This window comes from Amaranthus tricolor, chromosome 12, assembly GCF_026212465.1.
Source record: "Amaranthus tricolor cultivar Red isolate AtriRed21 chromosome 12, ASM2621246v1, whole genome shotgun sequence".
NCBI lineage: Eukaryota > Viridiplantae > Streptophyta > Magnoliopsida > Caryophyllales > Amaranthaceae > Amaranthus > Amaranthus tricolor.
The window spans coordinates 10,130,940-10,149,712 of record NC_080058.1 but is presented as its reverse complement, the minus strand read 5'-3'; the positions used below and the strand labels follow the sequence as shown (position 1 = coordinate 10,149,712).

Below are 18,773 nucleotides of genomic sequence, written 5' to 3'. Positions count from 1 at the left end.
GAATGCATTGTAAAATATTTTATTTATATTGTATAATATTGTGAAAATATACGTCATTATGATATATATAATAACAAATTAATTTAACTTTGATTCAATATTGAATAAAAGTATATTATTTTTAAAATATTTATCAAAAATAAGCAAATGGTTAATAATACAATAATATTTTATTTTATAAAAATAAAAGAAAATGACATAGTTTTGCGCATAGTTATGGAGTAAATATCAAAGTTCCTTTTAACAGACAGCTCAACTAATACTAGCATCATTGTTAGACAAACTGGATATTTAAAAACTTTATAATGTCCAAAAAAATTAGATGTTGCAAATATATTGAAAAAGAAGAGGTATATACCTCAAACTGAAGTTTAGATGATGTTTATGTTGCGTCAAAGTGTATGAATTAAATATGCAAGCATATGTAATGAATGACAAAATAAAAGAAATAATCAAGACAAGGATTTAAGATGGTTCACCAATCAATATGGTACATCCACTATCTAGCCTAGAATTATATTAATGTGTTTAAAGGAGAAATACAAAACTTGAGAGAAATTACAATAGACGTTATCTATAGAAGAGAGGAGCTAACTTAGCATAAAACTAAACAATAAAGGTTGCTCTAAGTATGAGACTTTGGTGTACCAATTATTTAGCATATAAAGGAATATTTATAGGGGAAGAAACCATAAGAAGGGAGCAACAACGTAGCATACACAATAGAAGACAGAAACTGACGAAAAGAAGGGCAACAGGTTCGCTCGACCCATGCTCGAGCGAGCGATTGATTGAGCAGCTTGCTGTAATAACCCATCTTACCGTTGACTGAGTAAATAGGGTCATCACGGAGTTTATTTCCTAAGAAACTTAAATCTAAATTCCAAAATTTGAGCAAAAGGGTCACCAGTTCTAAAACATAGCTAAATCAGTTAATTCTCAAACCAAACATATAACTAAAATACATTGTAATCATAAAAGCCACTCTATAAGTCCAATATAACCAACACAACCACGTCTAATGAACATTTATCAAAAACCTAATACAATACTACACTTCTCACGTACTCAGCAAAATATAACATCTCTGTATCTCTAATCATCACCGCTAACCCATCGTTCCCGACCAGTTCCAATCTGCAAACAAACTAAAAGATGGAAACAACAAGGGGTCAGGTTCAACTGAATGAGAAGTAACAATCCAAAACAACAAGACACAATAATTCAAATCATAGGTTTAAAAGCAACATCAATTTTCCAGATCTATGTGCGCACAGGGAGTCTAGTTTGAGAGGTGCCCCATAGCTCTAAGGCTATGTCGCTCACGGGTGAAGCTAGCCAATATCTGAATGACAACTCGCCTCAAAAACAAAGAGTAAGGAACAATGTTCCTCAACTCCATCAATAACCAGCTCGGAAGCCCGATCCATTGACCATATCATAAGATCAACATAAGCAGTCACAACAACATTTGTCTCAAAAAATTTTCAATTTCAAAAGTGCTTTAGTAAAAAGTTTATTTTCAAGAATGTAGTCTGATCAGACCCTTTAAGGGACTGCTACTACTCACCTACAACGTTGTTTTAACGAGTTGAGTCCAAATTATAGCTATCAACTAGAAGATCCTTTGCAAAGTCATTCCCTGGAGCATAACAATAACATAACACCATTTAAGTGCGTTCGACGTTGCTATACTAACATATAACTTATTACCTCTCCTCCTAAAGTTGTATCTTAATAAAAACTCTATTCTAACATGTTTAAATTATCATAATAGTGCATAATCTAGTCTTTAATTCACCATAAATAAAGTTTAGGGCCCAATTCATCAAAGAACGTCAAATACCCATTATTTTACCACAATTATTTCCCAACAATATTTATAATCTCAAAATTCACTAATTTTATATCAAACAACGTTAAATCTATTTACTCAATTGAAGCAAGTATATGTCATAAATCTTGAAATCAACAAACTGATCTAATGATGGTGATAATTCTTGATAAGAAATCAGTAAAATAACAAGGTAACTAGATCAAAAGAGGATTGTTTGAATAAAAGTAATATATAAGAATAAGAGGGCCAAGGGTATATTAACACATACCACTTCGAAACCAGTGGCAACCGAAACGAAGGAAGTTGTTGTTGATTGGCCGAGAAATCATAGGAAACTGGAGGAAATGTTAATATTTGGTTCTTTCGAAATTTTCCAGAAAGAGAGACTGCAAGAATTTAGCCTTGAGATGTTGCCTCAGCTTGCACCTACACTGACCCAGTCGTACACCAAAGAAATCAACCCAAGAAATTAGATAATGGTTCTTGTATTTGCCAAAAGCACTCTCGAAATTCAGAAAAGATGAGAGAAAATGGGGTTAACTACAATTCAAAACCGAGACAGAATGAGATGATGTTTTTGGTTGCTAGTTTGCTTCGAAATCAAGAATGAAAGGAAGATGATTGGGGTTTTCGAAAATGTAAGGGTTTTGGGAAAAGGGGGCAAATGAAGAAGATGAATAATAGATGGAAAAAAAGGAAGAAGGTGAGGTTTGATGGCTGCCCGATTCTGTCGCAAGGAGAGGGAGGAAGTTGCTTCAAGGCTTCACAGGAATCGAACATTGCATTACTACCTCAAGATTACAGAGAATCACGAGGAAATAGAAGAAGGAGGAGGGGTTTTTGAGGAGAAGATGAATACTTGTAATGTTAAGGCCAAAATCTGATTTTTGGTTTCTAACATATAGAAACAGGGATAATAATAAAAGAATAAAATTAAATATTAATTGGAAAAGTAAGGAGTAGGCCAAATATTTATTTCGTTAACTTAGCTCATAATTATTTATTTCACTCAACCCAAAATAATTCTCATACTAATATTTGTTTTAAATTCCCAATTTTAATTTCTCAAATGTTACACCTGCAGTTTGTTGTTCTATTCTTCGTTTCTTCCTTGCCACATGTCCCTTGGTCCCCATACTCATCAAGCTCAACGTACTATTGTCCCAACTCTGAAGGGAGTCTTTGGAGGCCAAGTTTTGCTTCATACAAGCAACCACAAACACTTAGTATAATGTACTAGTATACTTACTTGGTTCTCCATCATCCAATCACAATGTTATTTGTGTCATCTTCTAACTACACTAACTAATATGATTAATTTTTTTAATCATTATTTTGATTACCTGGTGAACATAAGTCACCAATAATCCCAACATATATATCATCAAAATTTTCATCCACCGTAACTATACTCAGAAAGATGATTTTGTTGGATGATATCTCTTAGCTTAACTTATTGAATGTTCACCTTACATATTTTCATAGTGGATTACCATCATGTCAATTTCCAAATATAAATAAGAATAAGGTTAAAAAGTTGAATTCCCAAGTAAACCTTCTATATATAGAGACAATGTAATGAGGTAGATCATTGAAAAGTCAAATTCAACTAATAACAAAAGAAGATGGAAAATAATTATAAATAAACTAGTATAAAAATTCCTGCAATGCACAAATTTATTAGTATGAAAATATACAAAATTATAACTTTAAAGAATAATGTAAGTATATATTATCATGATTAAATTTATTGAATTCATGACTTTTTCAAAGCAACAATTAAATATTATTATTATTATTATTATTATTATTATTATTATTATTATTATTATTATTATTATGTATGACTCAATTAAAATATATATCAAATTCTAGGTTAGATACATAGAATTGCTATAATAAATTACATAAATACTTTGCCTAATTTAGCTCTAATTTAAAAAAAAGAAAAATTACTTATAATAATCCAACCTTTTCATAATTTTTTTACAATAATCCTACCTATTGATTAACCATGAATAATCCCAACTTTTTGTGGTATTTGCCTAAAACAAACTCAGGTAACCGGATGACCTGCTATAGCAAATTTTTTTTAAAAAAAGATAAATTAAAATAAATGTCGAAAAAAATATTTGAAAAATGTTTAAAAAAATTAGAATTTTTTATGTAAATTTTGAAAAAAATTTCTCTAACTTTATTTTAATTTATAGTTTACTTTTTTGGTAAATTACCTATTATAGTAGGTCATCCGAATACTTAAGTTTACCCTTGGTAAATACCCATAAAATTAGGATTATTCATGATTAATCAATAGTTGGGATTATTGTAGAAAAATTATGAAAAGATTGAATTATTTTAGGTAATTTTTCCTATATTTAATTGAGTCATACATAATAATAATAATAATAATAATAATAATAATAATAATAATATAAAGGAAAATTTAACATTAATAATCTGAACTTTGCGTGTTTTGCCGAGAATAATCCCATTTTTGTATTATTTTTGTATAATCCCAACTTTGGGATGTATTTGTTGGTGGCATACCCTCTTAAAATTTGACCCGAGATAGTAGGTCATCTAGGTAATAAAAATTTTTTTTTTTTTAAAAAAAAAAAAAAAAAAACTACCCACCCATCCCTTCTTGTACAACCATCTAGGTAATCGAAACCCTATCCTACGCTAGTGAAATTGTTGGTGGTCGATTGGCGTTTTCGTTGGTGGCCGTTTGTGAAGGTGGTGTTCGAATTATTGGTGGTCGTTTGGTGAAGGTGGTGCTCGATTTACGGTTATTGCGGGTGTATGTGCGATTGTTTTGTGCTGGTGGTGTGCGATTGTGTGTTCCGGTGGTGGAGATTCGCTGGTGGTTGGTAGGTTGTGTGACTGGTGGGAGAAGATGGTGGTGTGCGATTGGTGAGGGAGGTGGCTGGGATGGGGTGTGGTGGCAGGAGGTTTTAAATTCTTTTTGTTTTTTTTCCTGGTTTTTAGATTATTTTTTTCAGATTTTTTTTCTAATGAATGTAACTTGCTATACCAGGTCATTAGGTGATCCGGTATGCTACGAGCAAATCAACTTGAAAGTTCGAATTATACAAAAATAATTCAAATTTTGGGATTATTTCCCGCAAAAGCGCTCAAATTTGAGATTATTAAAATCAAATTTTTCTTAAATATATATCAAATTCTAGGTTAGATATATAGAATTGTTATAATAAAATATATAAATAATTTACCTAATTTAGCTCCAATTTAAGAAAATCAAATTCTAAATTAGGTAAATATTGTCATGTAACCAACTATCTTCCACTAAGATAATCTTATTTGACATGGCTCCTCTAAGGATGACATTTGTTATTTTCCTACATTTATATTATTTATTATGATTTTAAAAAAAATTAAATTCTAAATTAGGTAAATATTATCATGTAATCAACTATTATCCACTAAAATAATTCTATTTTTCATGACTCCTCTAAGGATGACATTTGTTATTTTCCTACATTTTTATTAGTATTTATGATTATGATGAATATGATTTATGATTATGATTATAATTATGATGAAGGAATTTATCATAAGATTATTTATTTATCATATTATTTTAATGTTGCATTGTAAATTAAAGATAATAAACATTTATGTACATCTTCTAATGATTCATACAATAATAATAATGATAAGTGTAGACCATAATAATAAGTGTACATCTTTCAATAATATATTAGTAGAATAAATACTTCTTTTCTCTCTTCTCTCTTAAAAAATCCTAATCTCCATAGTTGGTTTGAGGCTATTATCAACTTTTTGGTATATAATAAGGCCCTAAATTTGCCTGTTTTAAGCTTTTGAATATGATTAGAATAAATTTTTGTTTTCTCTCTACAGGAGAGGTAATTTATCCATTCATTGGGTTGATTCTACCCATATATTGGATTTTGATCTCTCTCTTCGTGAGATTTGGAGTTATGAAGTTTGGTTTGTAATTGATTTGTTGGTAGCAATAATGCAACAGATATTGCAATTACCATCAACTACATCAAATTCTATTCTATCTCAAGACTACAACATATTGAAAGACCCCCTCGTAGAAAGCTGTGTCAAACAGCGATGTGAAAGAGGATATTCAGAATTGTCAGATCTTATCTACAACGATCGTAGTTTTGTTAATTTTGAATTATCTTTGGTTAAAGTTGTTATGTACTCGCTAATTTTTATCTCCAATGTAGATGTCGTATGATTCTTTATTAATGAATAAAGTATTATTCAAAAAAAACAAAAAGTTCACATTAGGATTAACCAATTGAAAATTCCAATTCTAATTAGTTTTTAATTTTAGATTTTTAGGATGACATCATTATCCTATTTTTGAGGGAAAATTTTTTTCTACAAAAAGACACATCATCAATTTTGGAGTATGATGATGTAAGCGACTTTTATTTTGGTAATGAGTATATATAGGGATGACAATGGGTCGAATCTGGACTGGGTCTAGGTGGACTCGAATCTAGATTCGTTTTCGTGGTCAAGACCCAGATCCGTGGGTCTAAATTTTTAGGACCCATATCTGGATATGTGGATGCCGCGGAACCAATGCCGAATCCGGGTTCTAAACGGTTCTAGCTTATTTTTTGCATTTTGGGTAATTTTGGATCGTGTTGAGATTGCGATAAAGCTATATTCATTGACTATTGATAATAATATATATAATTCCACAATTGATCATCCAAAATAACATTATACAAGTTAAAATTGTCTTGAAAATACCCCATTAACAAATTATGATTGTTTCGTATATAAATCAAGCTTTCTTGAGTTAGGAATTTCTCCATTACTTAAAATGTAATGGATGATTCATTACTCAAATCTAATGGTTAGAATAGCTTGATAGAGGAAAAAAGAGAGAATTTTGAGATTTTACTTTTTACTTTAAAATAGATGTTAAAATCTTAAAATGAGTAATTGAAAAAATAATAAAGAGGATCCTAATTATCTGGGTCTGGGTATTTTTTTGAGATCTAGACCCGAACCCGTGAAATACAAATGATTTACAGGTCCAACTTTAGGATTCAGACCCTAAAAAATGAATACGGATCCACGGATCCAAGTCGGGTTCAATATCTATTACCATCCCTAGGTATATTTGGTTTGAATTTAGATTGAAAAATCAAATACTGAATTAAATTTAGTTTGATTTTGTTTGGAAAAATTATCGTGAATAATACAACCTTTTGTTAATTTCCCTACAATAATACGAACTTTTGATTAACTATGAATAATACCAATTTTGGGGGTTTTTTCGTAGAATAATATCAACTTTAGTTAATTAACTAATTTACTAAAATTTTTTGTCACATAATAACCTATAGTTTGATTTTTAACATGTTAGGTATATTTTAGGAAAACACCCCATAAGTTTATATTATTCATGGTTAATCAAAAATTAATAGTAATATTATAAAAATATAAGCAAAATATTTTATTATTCCTGATTATTTTTCCATTTTGTTTTATAAAATATTATATTATAAACTGAAGTTTCATCCCTAATCGGCGTAATTTGAGATTTCGTAGTATAATATTATTAGGCTCCCCGCTCCAAGTATACCTTTTTTTTTAGCTAAGATGAATGAAGAATGGAAGATAAAGTATGTGAGTCAAATCAACATGTTCCCATGGCGGGAATGACGCCATTACACATTTGAAATTTTTTGTTTATTTTCAAATTGTTTTAAAAAATTAATAGACCCCACTTTATTTCCTCCACAAAAACCTGGAGCGGAAAAATAATTGCACAAAAGTCTTGCCATCTTAAGGAAAAAGCATACTCCTTTCAGTTCTCTGTCCCGATAATAGCGATAAGAAATAGAAGTATATTTTGTTAGAAAAAATTAAAATATATTAGAGAATTAATTTCAATGTGTGGATAAAATTAATAAAAATTAAAATATATGAGTAATATACAATTTGTCAAATCTATGTCATACATTAATTACCTCATTAACTAATTTATTTAATACTATACTCTTTTATATAGGCTTTTAAACATAATAAGATATCTACACTAATTAATCCAAATAAGAAAATAAAGTTGTTAATTAATAATGACTCTAAACTTTTGTCCTTTTTAAAAAAAAATACCCTTATTACATAAAATATACCTATAAGATTAATACTCTCTTATTCATAATGATAGTCCCATTTGATTTGATTAGGTACATTTGCCTACAATAATCTTATTATTAAGATCTCTAATTGTGCATAATTAAAAATTGTAAAAAGTTGATATTAATGATCTTTGCATTAAAACGAATCAAATAAAATCTTATTTAACTATGTTATAATTTATAACTTATAGATTAAGAATTAAATACAAATTAAGGATGATTGTCATTGATGAACAGTTCAAAAGTCAAATGAGACTAATAGCTTGAATAGAAGAGATTATAAAGTAGTCATTATTTGAAAAAGAGTAATATTCTTTCTGTTTTATTTCAAATGTCCCATTTGCTTTTTGCACGTTTGCCAATTAATTTAATAGTTAATAGCGTTAATTGTATATGATTAAAAATTATAAAAACTAGATATTAATAAAACTTATGTTGAGACGAATCAAGGAAAATCTCATTTGACTATGTTTTAATATATGGATTAAGAATAAAATGCAATTTAATAATAATTGATACTCACTTGTCCCTCGAATTTGTACCTTTTTCCATTTTAATTTTTTTAAAATACTTGATTCATTAATAAAAAGTCATATGACATTTACATCAGAGATAAATATAAGCAAATACATAACAATTTTAACCATATTATTGGTTTGGGGCTATCATCAACCTTTTAGTTGACAGTAAGACCCTAATTTTTCTATTTCAAGCTTTTTCAATATGATTAGAATAAATATTTGTTCTCTTTTATCCATTTATTGGGTTGATTCTACCCATATATTGGATTTTGATCCCTCTCATCGTGGAAACTTGGTTTTTTGAATTTTGGTATCTAATTGATTTGTTGCTGTGTCAAACAACGATGTGAAAAGAGGATATTCAACATTGTCAGATCTCATACATAACAATCGTAGTTTTCCATTTTAGTTTGTTTCACTCGTTTTGCACTCTTTGACTTCACTTCCTTTCTTTAAATTTCATTCACAAACTTATTTTCTCTTTTCATCTAAACCACTTATTTCTATCATCCACTTGTTTTGTCTTATTCTCCAACTAAATTTCACTTTTCTCTAAATTCTATTTAAAATAATTTGGTTCTTCTCATAGGAATGAAGGAAGTAAATAGTAACCCAAAAGCAAATGATATATTTAAAATAAACAAAAGGAGTAATACTCCCTCCTATTCGCGATAAGTGTCTCCCATTTGCTTTATACACTCTATCCAATGCACTTATTCAATTCTTAATATTTCTAATTATGCATAATTAAAAATTATGAAAAATTGATATAAATAATCTTGCATTGAGACGAATCAAATAAGATCTCACCTGACTATGTTTTAATTTATAAGTTAATAATAAAATACAAATTAAGAGTAATGTTTAAAAAGCAAATGGGACAGTTATGGTGAATAGGAGGAAGTATAAAATAAAGGAAATAATGGGGTGATCGTCACACTCCATCAGTCCCTCTCTGATACTCACCTGAGCTTCACATGTTCTTTTATCTTTCCTTCATCATAATTTCAAAGAAACCCCACAAAGAAAACAATTTATATTTATTATAAAAGATAATTCAACAATCCCAACTTCCTTATTTCACACTCTGACATTCCCAGATCTTTTGCTGTTACACACTATTCACTTTGTTTTTTGGGATTTGAGATTTACCCTTTTCTGTTCTCTGATTAATTTACTGATTTTCGCTTCTGGGCATGTTTTTTTTGACCAAATTCAATCTTTGCGATTTTTTTTCCTTTTGATTCAAGGTTTGGATACAGAATTCCTATCAATAAGGAAATAAGAATTAATACATCCTGTAGGTGATGGAAATCTTTTGAGATAGTTTAGGTAATGGGCATTGAGCTATTTTTGTGCAAATTTTTGAGTTTTGTTTTTTGTGGGTCATTGTTAGTTGATGATTAAATGGATGCAGCTTTTTTTTGTTAGTGTTATTATAATTTATTAATAAAGGATAAGATTACATATGTCTTTTAACTTTTAAATTTTCTAATTTTTTTCTAAATGTGAGTCATCTAATGACGTTAAGATAATACAGTGATGGGGTGGTGTTTGGAGATGTTCACAAACATTACACAATAGTATGTCACAATATAGAAGAGTGACAAACTGTAGGTAACAATCAAAGCTATTTGTTCAAAAATCTATGCTTCAAGCAATCTCCAATCCCAATCTAACAATTGTTTTCAAAATTTAATACTTTTTGCAATATCTTGGTGTTATTTATTTGCTCTTTATTAGCATTTCCCAAAGGTTTAATCTTTCAGTCTTAAGGTCATCTATCAATGAAGGTTAAAACTTCTGAAAATTGAATTATAAGCAAAGTTTTTCACCACTCTTTTTAATTCAATTTTGGAAAAAAATTGGACATATTTCATTGTCAAACATCAATAGTTTGTTGGCAAGCACCAACCTTTATTTAAATACGTAATACCATACTGTCTTATCTTGTACTGTGATCCTTAAATTTGCACATTCTGATTGATAATTTTGTGAATTGACTTACAATCAGGAGATTCTGACATCTACCCAATAAAGATTTTCAGGGTTTCAAGTAGGAAGAGTTGATGACTTTTGTGGGTGATTTGTGGGTGAAACTGAATTGATCAGAGGTTTTGAAGGGTAATGAAGTGAGTTGTGGGATCAAGGTGAGTTCATGGACCGTCGGAGTTGGTTATGGAGGAGAAGGTCATCAGATAAGTGTCCTGGTGCTGAGACCGATAGCTCAGGATCAATTTCTTCCCCTTCTGAGAGATTCTCAGATGAGCACCAGGTTTGTTATTGATCACATTGTGCTTAGTTTGATTCAAATCATGGAAACTTTCATCAATTTGAATGATTTATTAAGTGTGATTCATTTATAATGTCTATTGTATGTTGTTGGTTCAGGCTGTTCTGATCACATTATTCTGAATTCTGTAAAGAAACTACGAGGTTAAAGAGTTTAGACCTTAGTAGTTAGACCCTTAATTTATTCATGTGGATGATCTCCGTGATCGATTTAGTGGTTTATTTAGCTGACTCCAATCTTATTTTAGGTTGTTCTCATCACATTATTTTGAATTTTGTAAAGAAAATTAAGCGTGTTTCTAGGCATGTGCAAGGCGCCTAACCACACAGAGAGCTTCTTAATTAAGAAGCCTAACATTACTTTTTACTTTAGTTTTGATTACTTGTTTATAGGCTCCATAATATCGATAAAGATATTAAATATACAAGGCCGCAGAAAATTTTGAATATTTTTGCTCCGCCCCTAAAAAAACTAAGAGGCCAAAGAGTTTAAACATAGCCCCTTAATTTATTCATGTGAACGACCGCCATGATTGCTTTAGTTGTTCATGTAGCAGTGATTAATGCTTCGACATTTTTTTTTCCGGCAAATAATTAGTATAGAACTACAGATATATACCAAAAATGGGGATAAACAAAAAGGCTTGACTTCGTACGATCCCAAGCAAAGCTCAACAACAAAACCCACCACCAGCCCAAAACACGCAAGCTACCCTCAAGAAGGACCCTTACAATCTACAACCCATCATCTAATAAGACGCTCTCATATTATCATACCCTCTTTAAAAATAATATTATGTACAACATGAGTCATATTATCTAAGGCTTCGGCATTGTTCGCGTAAAGAATATATAACTCTTGTTGTTGGGATGATTTATTGGTAACATTCAGGGCTTCAGGCATGTGTGTAGTTATGTGTTGCTGAACTTCTTGACCTAATTCAAACTTGAGTTAGAGTTATCTTATGTGATTTCAAGTATATAAAGTCAAGCCTGCCTAGTTGAGTTGAGAGTTGAGATCTGATTAAGTGATAGTTTTTTGTGTAATACTATAGAATAGTTTTCAATGAATATGTTGCACTTTTGGGAATGTATTTCCCATTATGTATTGGCTTATTTTATATGAGATTTGAACCTTTCGTGAGATACTCCCTACATTCTGTATTATATGTGATAAAAACTATCCATGTTTCATTGTATGTCACATCATGTTTGATTTAGACTTTTAGGTCAAGATAGTAGAAAATCGAAATGGTTGGAGAAGAAAAATCCACGTGGACGACCACTATAATTGATATATTGATCATTAACCGACTCTAATCTTTTGGGGCTAATAATGCTCTGATATTGTTGTTGGTGGTGATGAAAATAACAACTAATATCTTGATTTGTGCCTATAACCTTAACGACCCGTTTGATAGGTGGTAATAAACGGTGTTAATGGGAATGAAAAACTTGTAATTTTGGTTGAAAAATCTCTTGGCTACCTTGATGGGCATGTTTGTCCAACTTCAATCATCTCATTTTATAAAATTCATTCCAATGCATTACCATTGGGAGAGGTGGTATTAGGTGGTAATGGAAATTTGTAAACAAAAAAACCTTTTTTTGATCAAAGTTTCATCACTATGGGAATGATATAGAACTTTTGATGAAATTTTACACTATAAATCATTCTCATTACCACTAACCAAACGGGCCGTAAAGGTCATCATGGGTACTGGTCGTGAAACAGATATCACGGTCGACACGAATAATTCCATGGTCACTGCGGGCTGCGGCCTATATTTCGGTCGCGGTAAACTCAAAAACCTTTACAATACGGTCGTGATACAGTGATGCAACCTTGTTTTTGCACTTTGATTACCATATGTACACTAATGAAGTTTTGAACATGACTTCAGGCATCTCCAAATCAAACTACGCAATCACCAGAGGTCACCTCAAAAGTGGCACCTCATGATGAAGATGTCAATGATGGAGTGAATATTTTGACCAAGAAACTATCTGCTGCTGTTGCAACTATTAGTGCAAAGGAAGAATTGGTAAAGCAGCATGCTAAAGTTGCAGAAGAAGCTGTTGCAGGTTTCCTTTTGGTCTTTCTCTACATAAACTTTATGTCTTGTTTTCATTTGCAAGTCACTCTCGTACCAAGGGCCTCATTGATAGCAACCTCCTTATCTCATTTGATAACGGCATGGTTTACCGTCTTCCAACCCTCCCCAAACCCTAATCATAGCTTCTATAAGTGGGATATACTGGATATGATGATGATAATGATTAAAAGTTCTAGCATGCTAACAACAATCTGTTGTTTCTTTGACATCACTCGTTCTTTTGAATGATATGTTTATTTGACTTTTAAATGATGATGAGGGTATTGGTCTGCCTTCTTTCCTACCTTCCTCAGAACCAGCTTTGTGTGGTACTCATTGGGATGATGATGATGAAAAACTTACATATGAATATGAGTTAGCCTTCTTCTAACCTTTTAATCCTGCTGTTTTGATTCAAAATGAACTTAGGTTGGGAAAAAGCTGAAAATGAGGTAGTTATATTAAAGCAGCAACTCGATGCTGCATCAAAGAAAAACTTGTCACTTGAGGATAGGATACTGCATCTTGATGGGGCCCTCAAGGAGTGCTTGAGGCAGTTGCGACAAGTGCGAGACGAGAAAGATGAAAAGACTGAAGAAGCCATTTGTAAGAAAGCACCCGATTCAGAGTCCAAAAAATGTGAGTTTGAAGTTCAGATTTCTGATCTACTTGCCCAACTTGAAACGGCAAATGGTAAGCTGGAAGCTGCGGCTTCTTTGGAGTCCGATCTTCGCCTCAAGCTAGGTTATATAGAAAAGGAAAATACTTCTTTGCAAATGAAACTCCGTTCTCGAGTAGAAGAGTTAAAAATCAGGACTCTTGAAAGGGATTTGAGCACAAAAACAGCAGAAACAGCGAGTAAACAGCACTTAGAGAGCATAAAAAGGGTTGCTAAGCTTGAGGCTGAATGCCGAAGATTGAAAACCATGGCCCGTAAGGTAACATCATGTAATGATTCTACCACTGACGGTCAATCAGATTATAGAGAAAGGTTAACTGATTGTGAGCCAAACCGATCAGATTTATGCACATCTTCTCATAAAGTTGAAAAAACGCCCTCAAAAACCCACATGCCCCCACCACTAGAAATTAATCTCATGGATGATTTCCTCGAGATGGAGATGTTAGCAGCATTGCCCGAGAATGAAAATAATCGGAGTTTTGAACGTGCAACCTCAATTGACGAACATAGTAACAACAATTGCTCCTCGCTAAAATTGGAACTTGATACCATGATAAAAAGAGCGGCTGAGCGCGAGGAGAAGATCGAGTTTCTTGAAACAGAAAAGGTTAGTTTAGCTTCGGCGTTAACTCAATGCCAGGATAAGTTGAAGCTTTCGGAAGCTCAGTTGAACACATGTCAGAATCAACTGAAGATATCACAAGCACAGTTGAGAGAAGCGAATAAAAAGCTTGGAATGTTGCAGGATGAATTGGATTTGGCAAATGAATTGAGGCAGGCAATTGACCTTGAGCTCGATGATGCAAATGTGAGGAAGGAAGAGGCGGAGTCTCGGTGTAAAGTAATCGAGGATGAGAGGGAAAGTTTGCTCTCTAAAGTGAGTTTTTTGGAGGGCGAGGCTGAAAAGGAGACAGCATTATGTGAAGAGGCTTCAATGAAGTGTCGAACTTTGGAAGACGAGCTTTCTAGGATGAAACACGAATATGATACATGGAAAAGTCGGTTGGAATCTGCAAATGAATCGAGGGAGGCACTTGAGCGAGAACATATGAGCACAACTGCAAAAAAAGAGGCTGCAGAATCACAACTAAAAGATGTGAAAGCCGAGGCTTTAGTAAAGTGTCGAACTTTGGAAGATCAGTTGGCATCTATGAATGAATCAAAGGAAGCGCTTGAGCGAGAACTTATGAGTACAACTGCGCAGAAAGAGGCTGCAGAATCACAACTAAAAGATGTGAATGCCGAGGCCAAATCCCTACTCGCTAACATTGGTTCCTTGGAGGAAGATATAGGAAATGAGAGACGGTTGTCTGAAGAATTTAGTGCCAAGTGTAAGGTGTTAGAGAATGAGCTTTCGAGAATGAAAAATGACGCTGAGACCTGGAAAAGTCAATTAACTTCGGCCAATGACTTGAAGGATTCGGTTAATGAAGAGCTTCAAATGATAAATGCAAAGAAAGAAGAAGCAGAGTCACAACTTAAAGAAGCACTTGCTAAAGTTGGCTCATTGGAGCATGAAGTGGAAAACGAGAGGGCGTTGTCCGCGGACTTTGCATCCAAGTGTAGGAAGTTAGAATATGAGCTTTCGAAGATAAAATCTGAAGCCTGTTTTCAGGTTCCACTGATATCCAAGGAGGAGTTGAATAAACAGCAGGTTAGTTTACTTCATATAAGAACATATGGATGGTGTTTGCTATCAAAACTCAATCGGAAACAACCTCTTTGTTATTGCTAACAAGGGTATGGTTGGTTTGTCCGACCCCACCTGACCCCACCTTGGTGGAAGCCAGTATATGGTATTGCAGAAATGAAAAATGTTGTTGAAGGCAGTGTAACATGATTCACCAGTTAATTCGTTTTTTGGATTCGCAATTTGCTCAAAATGATTCTAAAATAGCCAAAAACCGACCATAATTCACTTTTTTTGATTCGTGATTCGTAAAGAGATTAGTGAATCATGTGACAATGGTTGCAGGGTTTAAATAACTTTTTTACTTTACGCTGAGTTTTCCGAATGGTTGAAAGTAATTTTCTTTTCTATATAAGATATGCCACATTTACATCTCCTTCCCTTGCCTTTATTCTATTCTCCCTTCCATCTTCAGTCCTTTCTGTCATACATGGCATACTCATAGGGTTTTAAATAATGTAATAGAATAAAAGTTAGAGTTATATTTTTAGGGTGTTATGTTAGGAGTCTTTTATTAGCTTGTATTCTTGTTTGTATTTCCCCTCCCATATCTTATAAATAGAGGGGAGTACGGGGTGTTTGGGGGAGGAAATATCTAGAGAGAGAAGTGGAAACACTTAGGAGTGTTTGGGAGACTCGAACGTCCCATATTATTGTTCTTGTATTCATTAATAAAGGTCGTTTTGATTATCATCTTGGCTGATCTGTTACACTTTCCTATTGTTCATATCCTTTAAATTTCCTGTTTAGGAACCAAACAAATTACAATAGATTTTAGAATATACATTTATAAGTTGGTGATTGTTGGCGAATGAAATATGTGATCGTAACAAACTCCAGTATACACCTCATAGCAATCTAGGACTTGATCTTTAATAGTTGACAGTGTTAGGGCAAAAACTCAAATTGAAGGTTGAAACAACAAAGTAATAAGAAAAGAAATCAAAATGCAATCGAGAAAGAACACAACAATTTGGAAGGTGGGTAAAATCCTAAGATCAATTTGATCTTAGACTATAAAATCCAATCTAAACAATTGGAAGATACTTCTATTGATGTAGAGAATTATTGATTACAACCATAGTGTAACAACACAGTAATTGTCGCGATAGTGGTAATTTAACGTGTGATACGGTAACGGGTGTGATCCAGTTATCGTAATGCCCAAATATCGGCCTATTTATAAAATATCCTTTGATACGTCCAAAATGCGGGTTTTTTTACATCTTTACAATGCGGGAAATATCAGTTCATTTCTTTTGAAAACCTTTACAACGCGGCCAATGCTATGCGATGCGGCCTTGTTTTACACTATGATTACAACCTAATCCCAAACTCTCTCACTAAACCCTAACGTTTGTGCCTCTCACTCACTAGGATAATCCTCCACACTTGATGAATACAAGGCTAATTACTTTTCAAATGATGTACTATATGGGTATATATACTACGGGTCATTAGAACAAAGGGGAATTAATAATGTTTACTCACACTACAAAACGGAGCATGATACTTCAAAGCTGCGCTTATAAGTGGCTAAAGCAACTTACAGTCTCCTTCGTCTGTGCAGCAACAATCAAACATTCACAAGCATATATTCTTCCCTTTTCCATACGCCCATACCATCTCAAATCCTCATATACCGTACCATAAATTGTTTATGAGAGTCGCATCTATCAAACGGTCTTTGCAACATGATGTCTTCCAAACAATGTTATGTGATTTGAACTCCTTCAAAAGTCCTTGATCTTTAGTTTTGTCGATGGAGCCAAAGATCCATAGCTCTATGGCTCATTAATCTTGTGCACTTCTTATTTATGTGAAGTTGCGGATACTGTCTTTTAAGGTCAATCAAAAACAACTATTTTGTTATCACCAACAAGGATAAGATTCAGTACATCCGACTCCCAAATCCCGCATTGGTGGAAGCCATATATTTACATCGGGGTAATGAAATAAAATGTAAAAAAAAATTCTTCACCTTGTAAATTTTCTTGTTCAATGTAATATGTTACTTCCTATTTCCTATCAGCATTTGTATGTTCACATATGTGTATATAATATTGATAGTTTTGGCAGGAAAAAGAGTTAGCAGTAGCTGCCAACAAACTGGCAGAATGTCAAAAAACAATTGCATCACTCGGAAATCAACTGAAATCGCTGGCATCACTCGAGGATATTTTCTTGGAGTCAGAGAGGCTGATGGAGGTCTCTGGAGATCTTCCTCTAAGCAGCAGTGTAATTTCTGATACATTAACGTCAGAATCTTACCGGAATACTTCATCATTCCGAAAGGAAATTAAGGGAAAGTCTGCCAAATATGATGCTGCTAAAAAGGGTTTGTCATCATTGAGTCTAGACAGCAAGCAAGACGAACATGGGTATGTGAAATTGTTTGCTCGAACTAAGAGCATAGTTAGAAGCTAGAACACTTGAATAAACAGATGGTTTATACTATGTGATGTCTGCGCACATTCTCCGCATAGTGGGGTCCGGGGAGGAAGGTAGCGGACAGATCATACCCGTATCCCTTCCAAAGAGAGGAAACGCGCACTCAGATAATTCTATTGTCTATTGTTTTATTATAAATCCGTGCCTCGGATTTGTACATTACTTTTGTGTATAGGGAGTTTTATCATCATGTGCAACTCTTGATCCACATTTTTGATTGGTGAGGTATAACAAAAGTGAAAGTGTACATCGTGTGAAGAATTTCTTAGGCAAGATAAATTTAGTTGTTTTTTTTGTTGGCCCAACAGCCATGAATAATCCACATTAGTATGATAATCTCTGCTAAGATCTGAGCCCACACATAATTTCTTTAGGGTATACCTTCCCAAGAAGCATCATTCAATTACTTTTATGTTTGTCAAAGCTTTCTTATTTTTTCGATATGAAACCTGGAATGTACATTCAACAGATTTAAGTGATCAAACTAGTACAAGTAAAAATCTATGATTACATCACCAATAAAATATTATAATAGAATTTAGTTAAGTTTCTAGTTAAAATTTTTCAAAATGACATATTTCCTACATCACTAATTTAATATTATTCACATATACCATTATTTATTGAAAGAATATTCACCAATGTAACATTATCCACATATATATACATTATTATTATAACAAAAACTTTCTCCATAATTACATCAATAATGTGAGTTGTAATAGCTTTTGCTTTATATTTTAAGGTTATTTGTATTAAATATATGTGCAATTAGTCTCGTACTTCTTTCATTTTGAATGTCTACTACATAACACAAATTGAATAGAAATTTACAGATTTTTAACTCTTTCACAATGAATGTAAAGGGACAAATTAATAATAACAAATAAAAGTTTGTAACTTTGGATTAACAATTATATAAAAATCAATATAAATATAAGATTCAAATTCAACTCAATCTGAAACATCTAAATCGAAATCGACTCGATGACCTAATGAAACCGAATATTCACAACGAGAGATGATAAAACTTGGTAAGA

General features: G+C 32.4%; 1 protein-coding gene and 1 long non-coding RNA gene across 5 annotated transcripts; one reads left to right on the top strand and one right to left on the bottom strand.

Moving 5' to 3' along the window:
• Positions 1 to 460: 460 nt before the first annotated feature.
• On the bottom strand, positions 461 to 2,753 carry LOC130828177 (uncharacterized). Its single transcript, XR_009047332.1, has 3 exons — positions 2,106 to 2,753; positions 1,571 to 1,642; positions 461 to 1,148 (listed from the first exon to the last, which is right to left on the bottom strand). It is a non-coding gene; the product is annotated as an uncharacterized LOC130828177 (long non-coding RNA).
• A 6,705-nt stretch (positions 2,754 to 9,458) lies between these two features.
• Positions 9,459 to 18,281, top strand: LOC130828175 (filament-like plant protein 3). 4 transcript variants are annotated; one of them, XM_057694015.1, is made up of 5 exons: positions 9,459 to 9,854; positions 10,563 to 10,797; positions 12,719 to 12,899; positions 13,340 to 15,246; positions 17,362 to 18,267. In XM_057694015.1, the coding sequence occupies exons 2-5, from the start codon at positions 10,681 to 10,683 to the stop codon at positions 17,707 to 17,709; spliced, it is 2,553 nt and encodes an 850-aa protein (XP_057549998.1). In that variant the 5' UTR covers positions 9,459 to 9,854; positions 10,563 to 10,680; the 3' UTR covers positions 17,710 to 18,267. The 4 variants fall into 4 exon arrangements, with proteins under 4 accessions (XP_057549998.1, XP_057549997.1, XP_057549995.1 ...); XM_057694014.1 differs by having other exon boundaries at positions 9,480 to 9,854; positions 10,571 to 10,797; positions 17,353 to 18,281; XM_057694012.1 differs by having other exon boundaries at positions 9,480 to 9,854; positions 17,353 to 18,281.
• Positions 18,282 to 18,773: the final 492 nt, after the last annotated feature.